This window comes from Mesoplodon bidens (genome assembly GCF_964165515.1).
Source record: "Mesoplodon bidens genome assembly, chromosome: 3".
NCBI classification, from domain to species: Eukaryota; Metazoa; Chordata; class Mammalia; order Artiodactyla; family Ziphiidae; genus Mesoplodon; species Mesoplodon bidens.
Genome location: NC_138178.1, coordinates 79203832 through 79226663, shown reverse-complemented (window position 1 = coordinate 79226663; position 22832 = coordinate 79203832). Strand labels below are relative to the sequence as shown.

The 22832-nt window shown below is 35.2% G+C and overlaps 1 protein-coding gene across 5 annotated transcripts in view; it reads left to right on the top strand.

Moving 5' to 3' along the window:
- Positions 1-22832, top strand: part of MCTP2 (multiple C2 and transmembrane domain containing 2) — a gene marked incomplete at its 3' end in the record, with an annotated part of 246209 nt that overhangs the window by 212768 nt on the left and 10609 nt on the right. For all 5 annotated transcript variants that reach the window (XM_081228579.1, XM_081228580.1, XM_081228577.1 and 2 more), the window contains one exon: positions 11110-11219. In XM_081228579.1, the coding sequence (XP_081084705.1) occupies positions 11110-11219 (110 nt within the window). The remainder of the gene's footprint in view (positions 1-11109; positions 11220-22832) is intronic.

The following is a 22832-nucleotide window of genomic DNA, read 5'->3' as shown; positions in this document are numbered from 1 at the left end:
AAGTCTGAAATGAAATGTTGACTTCTGTTTGTGCCTCTTCTGCTGAACACAAGCCTTCTATTGTGAGAGGATTTTGGCAAACTTTGCAGTCTTTTTGCACGTCTCTTCACTCTCACTTCTCTAAGAGATGGGTAAACTAGAGCAGTTTTCAACTTTTAAGACTTCGGGAACATACATCCACCTATATATTATTACACTTCATCATTTCTTCTCCATGTAGAGCAGCCTCCATGCCTAGGATGGGTCCCTCAAGCACACATGCCCCGGGCCACTGCCCTCCACAGTGTGCTGACTACAAGGGCTTCCCCACAGCGCCCTTCTGGCTTCTGTTGTGTGTTTGACATGACAGACGGGCTTCTGGGAACTGTAACACACCCAGTGAGAGATGAACTGTTTACAGATTATAAACACGCAGCCGTCTCCTTCCAAACCAGAAGAGGAGAGGAACTCCTTTCTACCCAAACAATCCATCTTGAAAGTGACACTCCTTAATTGCCAGCACCCCTTCCCACAAAATACCATCATGGACGACTGTGGAAGATGAAAGCATGCTGGGGCCCCTTGGCACAGCTTCCTTGGGAGATGGACGCATTCCCATATTCTGCCTGTCTCTGATGCACGGGCCAGGGCATGGTCTGGGGTCTGTCATCTTTTTATTGTCTGGAACGGGGATGGTTGTAAAATGACATCACTATAGCCTCTTGCTTCTTCTCATTGTTGAAAGTCCATGGAAAATGATCTGCATTTTTAGAAACCAAATTAGGCTCCACAGTTTTGCCTTCCTTTCTTTTTGTGGACTTTTACAATGTAGAACTTTCAGGTCACTAGTTTTTTGGCTTTTAGGAAACTAAATGTACAAACTTAACTTTGAGGAGAGGAGATTTTTCTTTCTTATACCTGATTGCTTCACACAAGAGATTGCTTGTTACAAGTAGAGTTTGCCGGGGACCCCAGAAAAAACAGATAACGGCTACGTTCAGCCAACAGCAATCAGCTGACATTTCCTATTTGTATTAGATTCCATATGTGGAATTCTTCTATGTGGACCTTATTTGTACGGATGGATTACAATGGAAATTGCATTAATTTTCTACACAGTAAAGGTCAGTAATTGAAGCGTGAACCAAGAAACTATTGTGTAAAATGCTGTATCTCATATTTAGGAAAGGTCACGCAAGGCAATAATATCTTGTTTTCATTGCAGAAGGTATAAATACTTGCATTAGAGTTTCTTTTCTTTTTTCCAGCCCAACAATCACTTAGGTAGAATATTTCAGCATTTACTAGTAACATCAGGAAGAAAGAATCATAAGGGCATGTAATAAAAAAAAACCTGCCTATTGCTATCATAAAGAGACTGCATTGTGATGCCTGCATTGTGGGTTGGTTTGTTTTTAACTCAGCTGTCAGAAATAGGACTTGAATCATCTGTTCTTTTAAGATTATCAATGAGTTCACAATTGCTTTACAGTGTTTGGGGGGGTGGGGATCATCCTTTCATGTCAGTTATGGGTGAAAAACAGATATGGATGTTTTCCTTTAAGAAAATAAGAAATATCTGATACATTTTTGTTGATTGATGGTGGAATGTGGTGGAACATTTTATAATGAAAGGATGCAAATGAATATTATATCTCTATTCTCTTTTCACAAATTAGGATGATATTATTAAAATTTAAGTATATTTTAAACCATCAATCTTAGTTGTAATAATGATTTTCATCCTACAAATGGATTAGTTCACTCATCAGTACCCAGGCAGAGCCTTCTTAGAGAGAGAAGGATGTGGCGTATGTATCAATATTTATTATGTATCAGTATTTAGGAGTTCTTCTTGTAAATTAACCTGCATAGTCCTTTGGTTGAGTTGTTCAGGGCCAGCATAGCTCACGCCCTGTGTTTTCTTGTTCCAGAAAGAGAAGATGATCTATAGTATCTCAACCAGGAAAGACTCGTTCTTGGAGGAAGTCTTCTTACAATTTAATAGTGAGAGTAGTTTTGTTTATGATTCCTTTGTGCCTTCTTAAGAATGTCAGAAACAAAGCAAATTAGTTTGATCAGTGATTTTTTTGTAACTATTGACTAAGCCATGGTACTTTAAGATGGTGTAATATTTTTAAGAAAATGAAAAGTCAGGTAATATCTTTGAAAGGTTAACAATAGTTGAATACACACACATATTTTCAAGGCATATACATTCTATATACAGGGCATGTTGTAGAGGACCTACTTATGGATAATTTTCAGGGGAATAAAGTAAATGGTTGTTCCGATGTAACTCCTTTTAATTTGAATTAATATTATATTCAGTGATGAAGTGATTTAATTGCTAGCATTTCAACCATACCATCTTACTTCCAAGACTTTAATATTAAAATGGATTCCAGCCAATTCTTAATTATCAGTTTATGCATGTTTTGCATGAAAAGGGACCGGCTTCCCCATTTCCTGCCGTCTTTTCTCTGAACCATTGACTTGCTCAAATCCCTTTTAAAAACTCAAACTTCCATTCTTAAAAATGTTTGGCTTCATTACATTCAGAAATAATCCAGAAATGTTATTAATCTGACATTTGAAGCATTATTCAGCCTACTGCTACCAGGTTCGCTAACAGCCCCAGTACTTGTGGATTTTCTTTGTGATTTCTACTGTAAGGATTATACTTGGTAGGTTACTCCCAAATACTGTGAAATATGGTGTGCCAGACTATAAATTAGATGGATTAGCCATCCTTTTATTAGCTAATGTGCACTAACTGGTGCTCTGAAGTTATAGACTATAATACTACATCTGGATATTTATCTTGCCGTTGTCTAAAATTTTTACATTATGCTAATATAGAATACATTGGACATTGTATCTCAATTATCCACAAGTCATTATCTTTCTGAGGATAGTAGCCATTCCTACAAGAGGAATTTCCTATCGAAATCCGCTCTGTTTCAGTGTGGTTTGCCTTAAGTCCCAATTATCCAATGAGTTTGCAAGGTAATTGATAGATAATTTGCAAAATAATCGATAGAAAGGTGGGGACATCACTTTTTCCTCAAGGGAATATAGTAATTTAAAGTAAGTAATAAATGACACAAAAATGATAATTTAAAATGAGACCATTTTGAGTAAGAATTATTTAAATGATTAGATTTATAAGATTATTCTTATTTGTAGAGTGTTTACAATTTGCAGGCTGTTTTTATATGCTTTAGCTCATTCAGTACTCAAAGGAAACCATTAAATTTGATATTATTTTCCCCATATGCGAATGAACTAACCCAGGTGAAGAGAAATGTAATAATGCATCAGAGATTTCCCAGCCAGGATAGTAGCAAGACTCAAATCCAGCCCTTCTGATCTAAATCCTGTTTATTTTGGACTATGTTACATTGTTATGAAGGAAACATGTCATTAATTTATTGGTCCATTTTTCCTCATTATTATTGACAACCTTTATGGAGTGTTTTCTCTGTATCTGTGATTGCTACTTTCATCAAAATTTGTATACTACGTTGGGTGTTAGCGATGCAGTGCCTGGGTGAGTCAGGACTGCTAAAGGTGATGTTTGAGCTGAGTCTTAGGTGATAAATATTTTATCTTCTACCCTCCTGATTCCCCCACCTCAAAGAAAACTGAAGGACACGCACAGCTAAATCAGCAACTGCAGCTTATTGTGTGTTTAACTATGGTAGTGACAATTGTAGAAAACCATTAGCTCTGTTTGCCTTGTAATGGCATGGCATCTGTCAATTGGCTCAGAGAAACTTTTAAGGAAATCAATCTTCCCAGGGTCTAATTCCAAATAATTTTTTTTTCCAAATTGTTCCCAATTTTTCAAAAGTGTTTTTTCAACATCTTCCTCATGATGATGTTTATTCCTTTTACTTTTTCAGCCCTCTCATTTGATCCCTGATGAGAATCCTGTTGCAGGCCAAAGAAACATGTTGGTAAATACCAGTCAGTGTAGAAGGAAGGGCTCTATGTAATGAACAGATAGTTAGAGCAGTTTATAACTACTTAGAAATGATACTGGTTCAAAATCCAGTCTGTTTCATATTCATTTCCCAAAGCAAAAATACTACTTGAGAAGGAAGTATTCTCCTGAAAGACTGCAGACTTTTCCCCCCATTTTAATAGCATACCATAGAGGGGTGTGTGTGTGTGTGTGTGTGTGTGTGTGTGTGTGTGTGTGTGTCCGTCCATGAACACAGGACATAGCTCATGGGAAGAAACCTTAAAGACAGTTCCCAGTGCATTAAGCTAGATTCCCAAAGAACAATTTTTAATCTCGTGTATCAGAAATATTACTTTTTGTTCTTTGTTATGACAGATGCTGAGAGGTTTTTTTTTTCCCTGCTAAATGCCACTCAGTCTATTTCTGATGTTTATAATTCTTCAGGTTTTCAAATTGCAGGCTTTTAATATTCAGTGGGATGAAACAGACCAAACAGATTCCCATTTAAAGTCTAAAGTCGTATTTTTGCGTTATCTTTGCCCTGGACGGTTGGCATTACTGGGTCGATCCTGAGATAGAAATTTTGCATCAATCCCTTGTGGGAATCCTGGGCATCCTGTGACAAATACTACTCAGTTTTTAAGCATGTCCCAAGGATCTTTCCTGATGTGGTCAATTTTCAGGACTAGCTCTTTGGTTTTGCTTAGGTAATTAATAGAGAAATGAGATTTTTTTTTCCTGAACCAGAAATGTGGGAAAGATTTAAAGTAGCATACTGATTATATAATGAATTCTTAGCTGTAAATTCATTTTGATGGTGTTAATTCTCTCCCAGAGGCTCGAAGCTAGTTTATTGCACCTACAGTGCTATGCTCTTTGGAGACATTGGGGAAGCCAACAAAGACTTGAAGAAAAAAAACTCCACTGCCTCACTGATTCATTTATTTATTTATTGGCTTTGTTCTTAAAGAACAACCATGTTACAACACAGGCACATTATTTGTTCTTCAGTCAACTGTCTCTAAAACCTAGCCACTAAAGACTCAGTGTTGTTTTTCTTTCTTTTTTTTTGACATTTTATAAACAAATGGACAATGAAAAAATGATGATATTACATACATTTTATATAATAATATACATTTTTAGGTTACAGATTTGGAGTTTGTCATTATTTTTCTTACAATTATTATTACAATTACATTATTATTCTTACAGTCATTCTCTGTAGTATATAACAAAGCAAAGGAACCTTTTGAAATTTGAATTCTGGATCTGAAAATTTCCATGCTTTCATCTCTTCTGTTATATGTTATTACCTATTTGCTCATCAAGTAGGCCCTAAATCATGCAAATTTTACTTATGTCTTGGTATTTTTTTCAAGTAATCAGAAGTAAAATCCACTCTTTCTGAAATGTAGGAATCTAAAAATATGTGTTCAGCCACAATTTCCTTGTTCATTGGTTTAATCACACCAGTGGCCATCACTATTTTTATTACACATTTCCCTCTATAAATTAGAAGCCTTATATGTTAAGGGAAAACATAAGCACATGTGATAACAGTTTCCTTTTTCTGAATGAATCACTGTTACTCTTCCTTGGCAATTTGGTAGCAGCCGCAGAGGTAATGCTGTGTTTGCTAAACTGTGTTATCACCACATTCCCTGGTTCAATCTGAAACGTGTAAATAAAGCCAGAATGATGCAGATAGAACTGCCAGATGATCTTTCATACAACGAAGAGCAACATGAGTAGACTTGTCCTGGAAGATCGTTGCTTTTGAAACTTAAATGAACCCCAGGATTCTTTAAACTAGACAAAAGGTTATTTGTTCTTTTGTCTCTTCTCACTCTTGAAGGCCAAGGACTTATGTTTATGAAGCACCTGGAGTGTACCAAATGATTTGCATATGATACAATATTTAATTCTCCAAATACTCCAGTCAGAGTCAGGATTATGATCTCCCTTTTCCAGATAGCAGAATTGTGACTCAGGAACCAGTAGGAACTTGACATGATCACAAACCTTGTAGATGACAAGACCCATGTTGAACTCACTTCCCTCTGACTCCATAGCCTGTGATTAATAAAATATGTAGGCCTGTGGAGTTGGTACATCTTAAGTTTTTTTTGTTTTTTGTTTTTATCCCCCTAACTTTGCATCTGTTGTTGTAAACCCTGTTTACTTCAGCTCCTAGGTAAGAATGAATGCATTTTGTTATAATGTAAATTATGGTATGTATTTTATGCAAATTATACATAATGTTTGCTAAAATGTTTAGCAAGAAAAGTTAAAAAATAAGAATGGAAAGAAATGTTTTTCCCCAAATATTTTTAATAAGTGTAATTTAACATACATTCTCATGAAAACTGGGCAAATAATACTGGAAATGAACAGTAGATAGAAATATGTAACTGAATGAAATGTCTACAAATCATGTATTATATAGTGAGTTGAGAGAACAGAGATCCATAGACACTAAAGAAGCAAATGACAAAAAGAACAAGTGTGAGCTGAATGCCTACCTTGTGAAATGTCCACTAGAAAATGTCCACTCTTCCTTTGGACTTAGTAGTCCTGGACTGGAATTCTCTGCCACATATATGTGAACATAGACAAATCTGGACATAGACACATCACTTAACCTCCTTGTACCTTGGTTTCCTATTACTGGAAATGCTAATATCAAAGACCATATAACATGTCCATTGGTATACTGGCAGATATAATTAAAGACCCATGAAATCAAAGTACATGTTTTAAAAGATAAAGCTTGCAGTGTAGAGAGTGAAAAGAACATTTGCTACTAGAATGATGAAAAGAGTAGAGGTGTGATGCAAATTGAAAGAACAAGACTGTAGTTGGTGTGGACTGGCATCCCTAGGGAAGATTTCATGAAGGCCAGGAGTGTAAGTTGGACCTTTAGGTCATTCTGCTGGAGTTAGGAGGCCTGGAATCTTCCTTCTTCCTTCTTACTGTTTGATAATTCTTTTTCAGTGAGTAAATAATAATAATAATAAATATAAAGAGTACATGTTTAATGAATAATCAAGTACTGACAATCCATTTCTCAAGATAATTGTTGACAGACTAACTGTTGAATGTCTGTTCACATTTCCTGTCTACCACTGGGACCATGATCACATCACTGATACATGTAAACTTAAGTTACAAACCTGCTGAAGAGCCTTCACTTGTCAATAGTTACTTTTAGAAGACTATTTCTGGAAACATGATGTTAATTTACACAGCCCAGAAGATGTGTTTACAAATCTCTCTGTGCAGCATGACTTTTCTTTCAGATCAAATGACTGTTCTTCCACATTTATCTCATCTTCCACTCCAAGGTTTAATTATGCATATATGAAAAAGGGCAAGGTAGGTATTAATGTGTTGACTTCAATTGCATCAATATATTAAAAACCTTGTGAAGAATCAAATGATACCAGTCTTATTAGCATGCCGTCAAATGATTCAAACAGAATATCAAATAAGTTAATTCTGAAATTGTTGTACTCATACAATGCCTCAATCAATGAGCCATGATTATTGCTAATTGAAAACTTTTCCAATAGCCCGCCATGATGACTTGAAATTATGATTTTTTTTCATCCACTATATGGAATCAAAATAAAGCTTTTGCAAGTTAATTTTACAAACAATGAAAACTCTGACATCAGGAATGCTATTGTAAATTTAGTTTAAACATTTAGCATTGAGGGTTATTTAATTTTGTAGTGATAATGTGAATGCAGATTTTGATGAAGCACAGCATCATGGCTAATAAGATATTCATATAAATTGAAGGGATCTTTGAAGCAGAAATGTACAATTGATAGATCATGGTGCCCTGATTATCCATGATCGCATACAGACAAGTGATAATGCACCACCAATTGAATTAGAAGCTGTAGTGTCCACATTTATAAATATTTTATGTATACAGAGTTGGGATAGCAACAGCAGTTTTCATGGCAGAGATATATTCAGATATAAAAATATACTTCTTTCAGCATGGCAGTGTGCACTTTGTTTTTGCTGCCGGTCATCCATTCATCAATCTGATTTTAAGAATGTTTGAAACCTTTGAAGAACTCTCAGTCAACTTAAACATTCCCCAAAGCTATTGAACTCTTGTGAAAAAAATAAATCTTTTAAATGTTTGTTGCATTTTGGTCATATCAGTTGGAACTTTTTTTTTTTCCCCCGGTACGCGGGCCTCTCACTGCTGCGGCCCCTCCCGCTGCGGAGCACATGCTCCGGACATGCAGGCCCAGCGGCCATGGCTCACAGGCCCAGCCGCTCCACAGCATGTGGAATCCTTCTGGACCAGGGCACGAACCCGCGTCCCCTGCAACGGCAGGCGGACTCTCAACCACTGCGCCACCAGGGAAGCCCAGTTGGAATATTTCTAATCAAAATTTTTGATGACTGAAAATGCTAAGTAACTTCATCTTTGGAAGCCTTTAGTAAATGGAAGTGAATTTTACAAGAACTGGCATAAAAGATACTGATTTTTTTTTTCTTTACAAAAGAAAGGGATATTCAGCACAAAGCAAACTGTGAGGTCAAATAGTTGACCTATTTGTGCATGATTTAGTGTTTAAGTTCTGAAGTTACACTTTGGATTATCTCAATTTGTGGGATAAAAGCATCTTCTGATTTTTAATAGGATAAGTATAATTCTACCCAGGAATGGAAGGAAATTGAGAAGCCATTAATTTTTCAGCATAAATTTTGTGGAGAATTATAGAGACAACTTATTTAAAGTTTTATCTTGAAAAAAGATTGACAGATAAAGTTCATATGAATGGATACAAGATATCATGCCTTTGAAATTATTTGGGCAGAAATATATACAGATTTCAATATTTAAAATATAGAATTGAGAATATTCTTCATGTATCACATTTTTGTTGTGAGTTTTCAAGGTACCTCAGTGCCTGGAGAGAGAGTATTTTTGTAATTAAAATTATGGCCTACAGTAGAGTCAATTAAAGGTGTCAATTTAATGACCATTAAGTGCAATTCTGAAGATAAGTAAGAACAATTTTATGAAATATAAGTGAAAAGATGACATTAAAGAAGTACATTTTTTGGAAAAGTAATCTTAACATGGGACTATAAACAGATATAACTAGGAAACCAATTAAATATATGAGTATGTAGCATGAATAATCATTCTTCATGTATCATTTTAAAATTCAGATAATATAAGCACATCTCTTTTGTTCTAATGCATGTAAAATATATTTTTTTATTTTGAAACAATGTCATTATGAAAATAAAATGAAATAACTTTATAGATCCACTAATAAACCAAGTTGTCAGTTGATAAATATTTCAAAAATTTATAATTCTGATTACTTTCACTCTTAAAAGTGTACAGATATGGTTCATAAATTATGCTGGTACCCTAGATACAGTGGAATTCTTTGGCCTAGTCTTTAAATATTGAATGTTCAAACTAAAACATCAAATTCATTAAAAAGTAAAAGAACATTGTGAGAATCATTTATTATTTTGGTATACTCAGGCTTTTCTTCACAACCAGAACCTCCGCATTTGGCTGTTTCATAGGGGAAAAAAAAAATCAGTCAACTAAAATAGGAAATTTTTATGAAATTGAGCCATATGGAAATTTGACTCATTTTCCAAGAAATTGTTTTGACCTAAACTCTACACTGTTGAGAAGAGGAAGCCACTTTTGCCCTTTGGGTCAAATTCCCTTGTGCTTTCAAATCCTCCTTTATAAACATGAATGCTTCTGTGGCAGACAGAGATGGGTTTTCACCATTGTGCCCATTAATAGATGGTGGATTGCTGAAGATGAATTAAGTCGCTCTGACAGTCTATCCAATTTTTGATGCAAACGACTTGAAGAATTAGAGTCAGTAAGAGAATAAGGGAAAGAAGAAATTTGAAATTAGAGTGAAAAAGTAAAAATGTCGTGTGAGTTTGACTTTGCAAGAGGAAGCAATGAGTATGACCTCTCCTGTACAGAATGGTGGCATAAATGGGTACAGAACAGATGGTAAGAAGTTATTCAAACCAGCCCAGCACCCTTACTGAAAAGGGGGTAGCAATGGTACATTCTAATCTCAGCCCCTCTCTTTGCTCTGTTTCTGCCAGTAGCTCCATAAACAAGGGCAGATGCAAGAAGGGAAATTTGTGCTTTTTGACATTTCAGCCATACTGGTGCTTTTACCAGTCACTGCAATCAGTATGGGGTGGTGTGTTTTCCTTCTTCCATCCACGGGCCCAGTTTGATGGGACAGAGAATACAAGATGAGAATGATTTATTTTTCTTTTGCTGCAAATAAGATTATTATAGAAATGGTCTCTTAAATTTAGAAGATATTTGCTCAATAATTTAGTACAATTCTAACCCAAGTAAAATTTTAGGTAGAAAAAAATACGTTTTGTTAGATTTATTTGAGGTTTTAGGTACTATATGTTAGATGTGACAGCTACAGTGACCCAGCTAGGCCTAAGCTAAGAAGACATTAACTAAATCCCAGTTACAGTAGAGTTCATAAGGGAACTAGGATATGGTATCAGAATATAAGAAATAGCATGAAAATGCCACTCTTCAGGGAATCATCTTTTCTCCAATATGGGAGTAATTTCTAAATTATTTTTATAAACATTAGCTACCTAACAAGGTAAAACACATTTTAGGTTTTCTATAAGCGAAGTAAGGGTAATATTCTTAGAAAGCTGAATTCCATATACAAAATCTGGATATCGAACATGCCTTATTGTTACCTGCTGGAAACCTTTCTGAAGGACTAATGAGAGAAGGGTAAGTAAGCTAACCTTGTGAAGACAGAAGAAATCAGGATCAGCCAATGGAAAGGATTGCAGAATTCTCTGAGAGAAGCAGCAACTCCACAGGGAAATGAAGTTCTTTTGTCTGTGGGGCTCCCCTTCATCAGCTCGTGATATTGAGGTAGCGACATGCTTGCCCACTATAAGTGGTCACACCTCACGAGTAGGTAGGGATCTGGGGGAGTCAATAAATAAGTTGTGAAAAATGTAAGTTTATCTTCTGAAGTCACTCTGTTGATAATAACCATGCTATGATAATATGGCATAATAATTTCTGTAGCAGACCAATAAAAATGAAGTAACTGAGTTAAATCTTTTATGTTTCTTAGGAATCTGAGAAAAAGGGCTTAATTGAAAGAATCTATATGGTACAGGATATTGTCTCAACTGTTCAAAACATCTTGGAGGAGATAGCTTCTTTTGGAGAAAGAATTAAAAAGTAAGTTCTACATTTGTGTTGTTGTGAAGTGAAACTGCCATCCACTAGGACAAATGAGGGTTGGGAGTCTTAGGGAGGATAGGATCAGAAAATGCAAAAACAAAGAAAAAACAAAAGCAACAGTCTTGGGCCTTTTAACTTTGATTGGTGTGTTCTTTGGGCTTGTCAATTTCACAGGGTGGCTGTATGGCCCAATTTACACCAGTTGTCCCAGCATAATTATTAATAGTGCCTCTATTCATTCTCAGAAATATTCTGGTTTAAGTGATAAGCTATAGATTAAAAAATAGATTGTCCTATACAGAAATAAAAAAGGAAGCAAATATGCTTTAAAGGAGGCTTTTTCATCTGAATCACAGAATACAGTAAATGCCTTGAGTGAAATTTTTTTCTCTGTTCTCCAAAGAATGGTACCTAACTAGTAACATCACAGATGCAAAGATGTAAAGTTAATTCATCACATACATAGACAGATTAGGACAGGGGTCAACAAACTTTCTCCATAAAGGACCCAGGAGTAAATGTTTTCAGCTTTGGACTATATAGTTTGTGTCACAGCTACTCAGCTCCCTTGTTTAAGTGTAAAAGCAGATAGTTGATACGTAAATGAATGGATGTGATATGTATTCCAATAAACCTTTATTTACAAAAACAGATGTCAGGCTAGATTTGACTCAGCTCCAACCCATAGCTTGCCATCCACCTACATTAGGGCATAAAGGCTAAATTCTCTAATGGAGTCTCAATTGAGAAAAACTCTCTGTGATTCATGTTTTTATTTTTTTATTTATTTTGTTTTATACATTGTGAACTCTGCATAACTTGGTCTTCATTTGATACCAATGAACAGAGCAGGTTTTTTCTTTCTTTTGAATTGTAGATGTTTGTTCCCCCTTTAAATCCAGAGTTGTGTCAACCATGTTGTTCTTTCTAAAGATTAATTAATACTGTTTCTTATTTTATTGGCCATTCTAGTTTCTTTAAGTAAAGAACATAATATTTAGAAATTACATGGGTAAAGAAGAGACTGAAATTAGTGCTAAAAGCCAAGTGAAATTTTGTCTATCAAGATGCAGGGAAATCAATAAGTGGTGATTAACATCAGGAAATATAAACAACTAATATGGAACTTTCTGTGGTTACTGATGTTATTTCTCTATCCCTTATTACATGAAATTGCCTGTGAGTGTCCATTTATTGTTGGCATAGCAAACATGTTTCTTTTGCTTAAAAAAAACAGGTTCAAAGTTATCTTCAAATTTAGTGAGTTTTTACTGAACTTACACATTGTTATTCCCATGAACAATGTCAAGAAAAATTAAAGAGCAGTAGGGGGCTTTGGTCATGTATATTGATATTTATCTGCTTTATTTCTCTAGGTTTCATATAAATTGAAAAATGATTCCTGAATGTACCCTCAAAATTACTTAGCAAAAACATAAGTGACAGTAGAAAATAGTGAAATGATGAAGAGAGCATTTATAATTCTTCATTCACGCATTCAACTGTCAGTGTTTGAGTTTCAGGCACTGGCTTGGTTTAAGAATGAGAAATGCAGGCTTCCCTGGTGGCTCAGTGGTTGAGAGTCCGCCTGCCGATGCAGGGGACACGGGTTTGTGCTCCGGTCCGGGAAGATCCCACATGCCGTGCAGCCGCTGGGCCCGTGAGCCATGGCTGCTGAGCCTGCGCGTCCGGAGCCTGTTCTCCACAACAGGAGAGGCCACAACAGTGAGAGGCCCGTGGTATAGAAACATCAACTAATGTCATGTGCCAGCCAGATACTGTTCTAAGCCCTTTACATAGCAACTTCTTTAAGGAGTTACTTAAAGGAATTGGATTAAATGATTCCAACAACCCTACAGAGTAAGGATTGTTAGTATCCCCATTTTACAGATGAAGAAACTGAAGTATAGAATGGTTAAATATGAAGCCCAGATCACAAAATGAGTATGAGTCAGCCATGGATCTTTGGTTTGAACTTCCCCTCCTCACTTTATACTATAATGTCATTATCCTCTGGGGATCTATTCTCTTTCTTTGTGTGTTTTTTAAAATAAATAATACTTTATTTTTAATTCATTTTTTTTGTTGTAGTATAGTTGATTACAATAGTATATTAGTTTCAGGTGTGCGAGATAGTAAATTTTTATAGATTATATTCCATTTAAATTTATTATAAAATATTGGGTATACTCCCTGTGTTGTACAATATATTCCTGTAGCTTATTTATTTTATACAGAGTAGTTTGTACCTTTTAAACCCCCACCCCCATCTTGCCACTCCCCACTTCCCTCTCTCTAGGAATCTATTTTCCAACGAGGGAGAAGAACACTAATAAGACAATTAGAATAGCATTGATGCTAGGTAGATTGATGTTAGGTAGGATGCGAGGGGAGGTCCTACATCCCAGGAAGGTTGTAGGAGAAAGAGAAACAAAGGAAAGTTCTGAAGAAGCAACAACTTATCAGCATCTCTGAGAATGAGAAGAGCTAGCTGGGCACAGAGTTGAATGGGGGCTTCAGTAGGTGGGCACCTTTGTGTAGAGGCTCAAAACCCAAGACTGTGCTAGATACAGGGAGATGGAGGGGCATCAGTATGTCTGTGCCACTGGGGATGGACGTGGCAGAGCCTGGAGATGCGGCTGGTCATGCAGGGCCTTGAGTGGATGGAAAAGCAAATGAAAAAAATTGAGTGAGGGAGGTACTGGCAGCAAAGAAGATAAGAGGATGTGGAACGGGGGCAAGACTGAGGCAAGAAGGCCATGTCCTTTGGTAAAAGTATCTCCATGTTTGAATGTCTGTTAATAGACAAATGTAGCTGTTGTGCAGTTGATAATGGTCAAGGAACTGTGTCTGATGAGAAGAGGGCAGAGTGATTTAAACAGGCCCCCAACTCTACAGTGCTTTTGACAGCGGCTGTGACCAACACAGCTGTGGTGGCCACATCTGAGACGTATTTTCAGCCATGAACAGAGCACTATTCTACCCAGCTGCAACACAGGAAGGCACATGAGGCTCAACTCCTATTAATTCTTTGGCCATTCATTATTACAGTGACCTTAAAGTTCCCACTGGGCATTCAAGTACAACGTCATGTGTAACTCTGTTGGAATTCCATTGTAATTCAGCGCATAAGGACCAGGAAAAACTTTTACCCCAACTTTTGGCAGCTAACAAATAAATAGACTTACATAAATCTCTCAGAGCAAGGCTTCCCTGCTACTGACAGCAAAGACCCTGATGATTTTGCATTTACATGGAGTGAACGGTATTTTCTTTTCTCTACATTCTCTAGTTACCTTCTCTCATTGTATACATATTTCAAATGTATGCATGCATCAGGCTAACATTTGCTTAACATGTGGCATTTATATTATCCCAGGCAGCAGACAGGGTGGGTCAGAATACTGAGGTATCTTGTATGTCCTGTCATAGAGTGGTGGCTCCAACACTTGTGTCCTTGAGTGGTGAGGGAAATCTCCACAGAGGAGGTAATGAAATTAAGGTAGACCTAGGACAGGGGAGTCATCCCTGCAAATGTTCCAGAGTAAGGCTTAGAAGGCACATTCCTAGGAATAAGAACTTCTTTGAAGTAATATTATGAAATACTAAGCAACAAAGATGAGAAAGCAGGATAAGTGAAGTTTGAATGATGGTGAGCATGTGGGGAATGATAGATTGATGGATCTTATATTTTATCTAAAGTAACATGTTTAAGGGACAGAGAATGAAGGCAGAAAGACCAAGGTTAGAACAGGAGGCCAGTTGTGAGGAGAGAGTTAACAAACTGGGGTGAAAACCATGCATGTATGAAGGAAAGCATCATGTGGGTAAATCATGAAAGAATGATCTACAGGATTTTATGACCCTCGTTTCTGTTTCCATGGGTAGAAGAGTCAGAGGACTTCATTTTTCCATGCCTAGGAAATGAGGAAAATAATGACTTCGTTGACACAAAGGTCAACTAGTGGGGCACCCAGTTGGGAGAGGAACTCTAGGATGGAGTTTTACCCACCTTACTGGATGTGGTCACAATAATTTCTGGGTTTTGTTTTGAAATTTTGTCAAAGACATTCTTAGGATGTGTTAGTGAACCTGAAGAGTTGAATGAATGAATGGGGATTCCTTGGATTTTTTCATTCATTGAAAGGTTTGAGTCAGGGATTCCCTATTTAGAATTTAGGGAGCTGCCAAGTCAGGAAGTCTGGGGATTTCTGTGAAAATATTTAACAAATTGTTTAATTTTGAGATGGAAAGCTTTGATTTATCAGAGTTCTTCAATCTTGGGCATTCTATGAAAGACAAGATACTCCATGGTAACTGGAATGATGGTCTAGTAAGTTTCTGAGTGTTAGTGCCAGTATCTTTGAATTAAGTCCTCAGTCTTACAAGCAGGAATATTCAGTGGATTAAATGAGTAAAATGTGCCATCTTACATTTTCTGAAATGTCTACTATACAGACAGTGAGTGTAGGCTCTTGAGCCAACTCTCTGGATTCAGATCCCAGTTCTGCCACTTATACTGGCGTAAGTGATTGGGGCCAATTATTACCTTTTCTGACTCAAGTTCTCATCTGTAGAATGGGCATAATAATAATTCCTACTTCATAACATTCCTGGATGAATTAGTGCCTAAAAAGAGTTTAAACCAGTGGATGGCCTTTAGTAATCACGTAAAAATATTAACTATTATGAGTATTATTTTTGGTAAATTGCTTTGACCTTCTTCCTCTGTGTCTTAAATTTTTTAAAAACTGAAACATTTCAACATTTTACCACTAAAACTGTGGGTTGCCAAGAGAAAAATACATGACTTAAATGACTTGGCTGTTGGGAGGGCTAATCTGACAGCGTGTGTACGAATGTGTCTGGTACATATCTCCACTTTTAGCATCCAACACATAAACACACGTGACACACCATGCACTTGCACACAAGCAAACGATCATTGAGATCTTTATAAGGATTGCATTAATTGGGAAAAAATTGACATCTTGTTAAAATTTAAGTTTTCTAGCATATGAATGTAATATATTCCTTCATCTACTTAGATCATCATTAATTTATCTCAGTATTTGACAGTTTTATGTATAAAAATTTGATACATTTTTGTGAGATATAGTCTGAAGTATTTGATTGGTTTCATACTATTTTAAAGGGTATCTTTTTTTTCAGATTTCCTCTCTACCTGTTTGCTACTGGCATATAAAAGTAAAATTAATATTCCTACATTGACTTTGAATCTATCAACCTTGATAAACTTAATTATCTTAATTTTTATGTAAAAATTATTGTTCTGGATGTTGTATTACATAAACATATCATCTAGGAATAATTTTTTTTCTTTCTTACTTTTCAGTCCTTATACATTTTACTTTGTTTTCTTGCTTTATTGTACTGGCTAGTAGCTCCAGTACAGTGTTGAACACAATTGGTGTTGGTGAACATTCCTTTCTCATACACAATCTCAGAGAGAAAGCTTTCAACATTTTACCCTTAAGAATGTTGTTTTCTGTAGGTTTTTGTAAAGGTGCTTTATTAGCTTAAGGAATTTATTTCCCTTTTATTCCTAGTTTGCTGAGAGTTTTTATCGTGAATGTAGGTTGAGTTTTGTCAAACTTTTTGTCTGAATTCATTGAGATAAACTTATGGTTGTTTTTGTTTTCTCCTATTTTTGTTAATGTGGTATATTATTATGATTGATTTTCAAATATTAAACCAATCTTACATTTCTGGAATAAACTCGGCTTCATCATGCTATCCAATCTCTTTATATATGCTCGGATTTTATTTACAATTTTTTTGCCTAGAATTTTTGCAGCTGTGACCATCAGTGAGATATGATATATAGTTTTCTGTTCTTGAAAATTCTTTATGGTGTGAAGGTTATTCTAGACTCATACAATAGGTGAGCAGTGTTCTCTCTTTACCATTATCTGGAAGAGTCTGTGTAAGCCTGGTGTAATTACTTTCTTTAAGATTTTATATAATTTTCTAGTGAAGTATCTGGGCCTGAGTTTTCTTTCAGGGAAGATTTTAATTAAATATTCAGTTTCTGTAGTATATGTAGAGATCTGTTCAGCTATTCTATTTCTTCTCATATCTGTTTCTGTAAGTTGTCATTTTCTAAGAGTTTTTCCATTTCATTTAAATTTTCTACTTTTTGACATGAAGTTGTTTATAAAATCCTCTTACTATCTTTGATGACAGTAGAATCTGTAGCATTGTTCACTTTTTTATGCTCAAAATTGTGTTTTCCCTTCTTTCTTCTTGACAGTCATTTATCAATTATGTTAGTCTTTAGCAAGAACCATCATTTGCCTTTGTTAATCTTCCCTGTTGCCTGTTTTCTTTTCCATTAATTACTACTTTTATTTTTATTACTTTCTTCCTTCTACTTTCTTTCAGATTAATGTATTATTCTTATTCTAACTCTTTAAGATGGATAACTAGATCATTTATTTTCAATCTTTCTGTTTTCCTAACGTAAGCATTTAAAGCGCTACAGTTTCCTAAATGCTTAGCTCCATGCCAAACATTTAGGCACTGATACTCATTATCAATTCACATTTAGTAAAAACTTTTTGCTAATTTCTATATTTATTTCTTCCATGCCAAGAAGTATATTGCTTAATTTCTAACAAATGGCCAACTTTTATAAATTTTTGAAAAGAAGGTTATTGAGTGTATTATTTTATATATATTCATTGATTAAATTTGTTGATGGTGTTCAAATCTTTTATACTCATACTGGTATTTATTTTTGGTTCTTCTTGGATTAATTAAAGATGTGTGTTAAAACCTTCCACTGGGGTCATGGATTTGTCTACTCTTTGAAGTTTGATCAGGTTTTGCTTTCTATATTCTGAAGTTATGTTATTTGGTTTGTACATGTTAAAATTGTTGCATTTTCCTGTTGAATTGGATCATTAATCAATAGAAAGTGACCGATTTTAAAAATTGGCCTTAATGTCTTGTTTAACTAATGATATGGCTATACCGTCTTCCTTTGGTGCTTTCTTCATAATACAAGTTTTCTATCACTTTCTTTCAACCTGTTTATGTTTTAGATATCTCTCTTGTTTCTGAGAGTCACTGTCTTTTACTTGCAGCATGTAGTGCATGCAAATTTAATGTGGTTACTGATATACTTAGATTTAAATCTGTGGTTTTTATTGTGTCTTTTTTGCCCTTGCTCTGTTTTTTGGATTTTTTTCATTATTTTCTGTAATTTTCTTCTATTTTCCTCTCTATATAAGCACCCTTTTACCATTTTATTGCTGTTGTTGTTGTTGTTACCCTAGAGTTTACAGCATGGCTTATTACCACAGTCTAACATTAATTGTTACTATTATCATCTTCCCAGTCAATTCAGTCAATTAATCTATGTTCCATGTCTCTTCTCTTTGACATCTATCTTTTTGCTCTTTGTGATGCCTTCTAAGTACTTTCTTTGGACTATCTTGCACAACCTTATTTCCTCTGATATTTAAGATCCAGTTTAATCCATGCATGGGGGTCTTAACTTTAATCTCTGTATTTCTTTTTAAAGTTCTCCTTGCTTTGTTTTCAAATCTTCTTGGTAATTTTCATTATCTCTTCCTTGACTATATTTTTAAGGCTGTTTTATGACTTTTAAATTATTAAACATTATTATTTAATAACATATTGTGTTTGCTTTCTGTATTTGAAGTCTTTTGTTTGGGATTTTGCTGTTACTTCTGCTGACTCTTACTCATGATGCTGTGTGTCCTTTTATATTTTGCAGTTTTAATTATGAACTCATATTCCTTGGATTTGTGTGTGTGTGAGGCATACTCGGATATCTGAGTTGATAGTGCATTTCCTTAGAATTATTGCTCAAGTCACTTTGGGGTGACTCAACCTGGGATCTCTTTTTTTAATTAAATTTTTTGCTGAGGCTTTTCAGAGTATACTGGTAGCATAAACTCAGATGATAAGTCCTGGCACTAGCATCGTGACACACAAGAGAGTTCTTTGCATCCACTTATGTATGGTGGATTTGTCCCTCCCTTCTTTTCCTCCCTTTTTTGTCTCTGTCTTTCTGTCTCTCTCAATTCATCCTTACCCTGAAAATGTAAGCTTTATGCCATGTTCTTCTACTTGAATCTTCCTTTGTGGAGGCCTTAGGCTTTATCTTCTGCCCGCCGTGCAGGTAACAGAGGCAGAAGTTCAAAATTTCAATATTTGGCAGAAATTATTTGAGTGAAATTGACTTTGGAGGTTGGTAATCTCCAGAATTCTTGCAATATATTTTACACTCTGATGTTTTCTTATATTTATGTCAGCCTAATGGTGGCTTTCTCTTTTGTTTCAAGGTATTAAAAATTATTTAGCTATTATTTAACTTTTTTTAAAGGCAGGTTTGCTATTTTTAGAAAAGAAGCCATAATGTATATTTCTTTATAAAAAGTAGTTCCATGCATTTTCCATAGTTTTTATTATCTTCAAAATGCTACCTGATATAATTAGCTTTTTTCATATTTATGTCACTTTTGTGCAATAACAACAAGAAAAATGAGGCTAGGTAACACTTACTGAATAATTACTATGTGCCAGATATTGTTTTTAAGGGGTTTACATTTATTAATTCATTGAATCACCTCAGCATCTCTATAAAGTAGAAAGTCATTATTCCCACTTTACAGATGGGAAAATTAAAACACAGATAAGTAGAGTACATTGCTTAAGCTCACCTAATGGAAAAGAGATGGGTCCATTGCTACCTACCTGTGGATTGGCATCCAGGATCTGACACTTACTGTCTCTGCTTTAAAAATCAACAACAGCAACAGCGAAAACAAAAATAGGGCACACAGATTGGTATTTGTTTTTACTTGTTTATTTCAGTTTTAATTTATTGATTTTATATTTTTATTTATTTTGATTATGTGATATACATCCATTATAAAAGTAATCAAACAGAAAGCTTCCCGTTATTCTCTGTAGCTCCATCTTCCCTCTTTCTTTCCCTCTCCCCCCATCATATTGAGCTATCATTCACAGTTTGGAGTATATCCTCCAGAGGTTTTCTCCATATGTGTGTGTGTGTATATATATATATACATACTTACATATTTCTGAAACTTAGTTTTTCACTGTATCTAGCTTTGAGCCTCTGTGTTGAGGGCAAAGGTATTTGTGTGGGTGTTCTTTTCATATTCTCATTGTTTTTTAAAGCTGTATTGTATTGCAGAGTGTAAATCTATTTAGTTTTTCCTCTTTATTTAGATAAATTTAGATATTTATTTTATTTAGATATTATCTTATTGATGATACTGAAGCTATTTTCTTTTTTAACTACTGCAAACCATACTACATCACACATTCATGTAGTATCCCTGCGTCCTTGTGCAAAGATATTTGCAGGTTAAATATCTTGCCCTGGCATAACAGGGGCAATTGTGGCATCCATAACATTTTCTCAAATATTGTGAGGTTGCCTACTAAAAAGTTCTACTACAAATTCTGCTATGGAAGAGAATAGTCAGGAATGGACCTACAAATACGTAGACATTTAAAATAACATAGAAAGCAGTATGATAAAGGAGTGGGGGAAATATTGATTATTCAAATTCTTGATGTCAAGTCACTTGACTAGGGGAAGTCTTTTACAAGAAATACCAAATCTAAAAATCAACAGGGAAAAAAATTGATGAATTTGGTCATGTAAAATACATAATTTTTATCTTTAAAAAATTATAAACAAGATTTTTTTTAAAGACAAGAAAGCAACAAACTGGGAAAATGTTTGCAACAAATATGACAAAGGACTGATTTCTTTAGTATCCAATGAGCTTTTATTTGAGGAAAAAACATCAAGTGGGGGGGATAGACAAATAGTAACTTCTTTCCTTTTTTTTTTTGAGTTTTTACAATGTGCTAGAAGCAGAGTTAACTTTTTTTTTTTGGAAACAAAACTTAAGATAAAAATTTAATATGAAAACTAAGCTAACCATCTTTCACGTGTTACCAGAGCTATTGTAAATGCAAGGACCTGTTTAATTCTAGCAAAACTCTATGCTGTAGGTACTATTATTATTCCCATTCTTTAAAGAAGAAATTATTGTTCAGGTTGATTGAAACACTTTCCTCTAGTCACTCAACTTTTAGAGGTAGAGCTTGAACTCAAACCCATGTCAGTTTGCTTATAAAATCAATTTTCTTAAGCACTTCGCTAAATAGTTGCCTCTGGCAAGGAAATAAGCTGAATATCACTAAGAAACACATTAAAATGACCAACAGTCATATTAAAATGCATTCACCTTTGCTTATAATTTAAAGAAGTGAGACATTAAATATACACACATGTGTACATAATATTGTATCTCTCCATAGGCAAAGATTTAAAATATTAATAACAATTTTTAACAAGAGGGTGAGGTATAACTGGATTGCTCTTATATTTTTAAAGTTGTTATTGAAGTATAGTTAATTTACAGTGTTGTGTATATATGTGTGTGTGTGTGTGTGTGTGTGTGTGTGTGTGTGTGTATATATATATTCTTTTTCAGATTCTTTTCCACTATAGGTTATTATGAGATACTGAGTATAGTTCCCTGTGTTATAGAGTAGGTCCTTGTTGAACTATTTTATATATAGTAGTGTGTATATGTTAACACCAAACTCCTAATTTCAGGCTTGATTTGCTCATCTGTAAAAGGGGGATAATCCTTACTTGTGAGCATTACAATCTAAATATATAAAAAAAATCTTAGGACAGTGGCACATATTAAATACCCAATAACTATTATAAGCTGCTCTCCCCAAATCCCCTAACTCCCACCCCACCAAAAAAAAAAGACAACAGAAATAAATCTTTCATCTCAGTGAAGATGAAGGCCCAGAAGGAGAAATGCCCCAGACGCTCATGAGCTCTCATCAGGGCACTGGATTTAACGATCACTTTCTAGGATTGTGCAAGGGTTTCCATAGTACATTCAGTTCTACATGCCATATTCTGGATCTCAAGTCAAAGCAGGCAGTAGATAGAACAAAAGTAACCAAGGGCCTTGTGAAAATAATGTATGGCAACATTCCCTACATTGCCTTGGGTTGGTGGTGTAATGGTTTATAGCCAGATGCTCCCCAGCCCATTTCAGGGCATTATGAACCTTCTGGAGTCAGTGAGTCTGGAAACTCTAAATATATTAGAAAAATGCAAAAGCACTATACTAATATCCTCCCTTTTCTCAATATTTACTGGCAACCATGTATTAATTGAGAGAGAAATATTGACTTTGAAGTGACCTAACTCACCTTTCATTTTGAAGCTCTGCATGCACAGAGCCACATAACAGTATTGCAGTGTTTAATCACTTCTGAGAACCAAAGTCTTCTCTTCAGTACTGTCGGTTCCAGGAAGGCAAAGTCACCAAGATTCTGACAAGCCGAATGGCAATTGGTCTTGTGACTTTCTCCTCAAGAATGTTTTTCTACTGCCCAATCAGTTTGGCAGACTTTTATCTCCAAGTTTTGAGAAGAAACATTTCCAATAGACCCTTTTCATGTGTATAAACTAAGAAGTAAACATGGCAAAATGAATCTACAGCTGTTCTTGAGCATCAGAGAAAATGACATGTATGTGGTTTG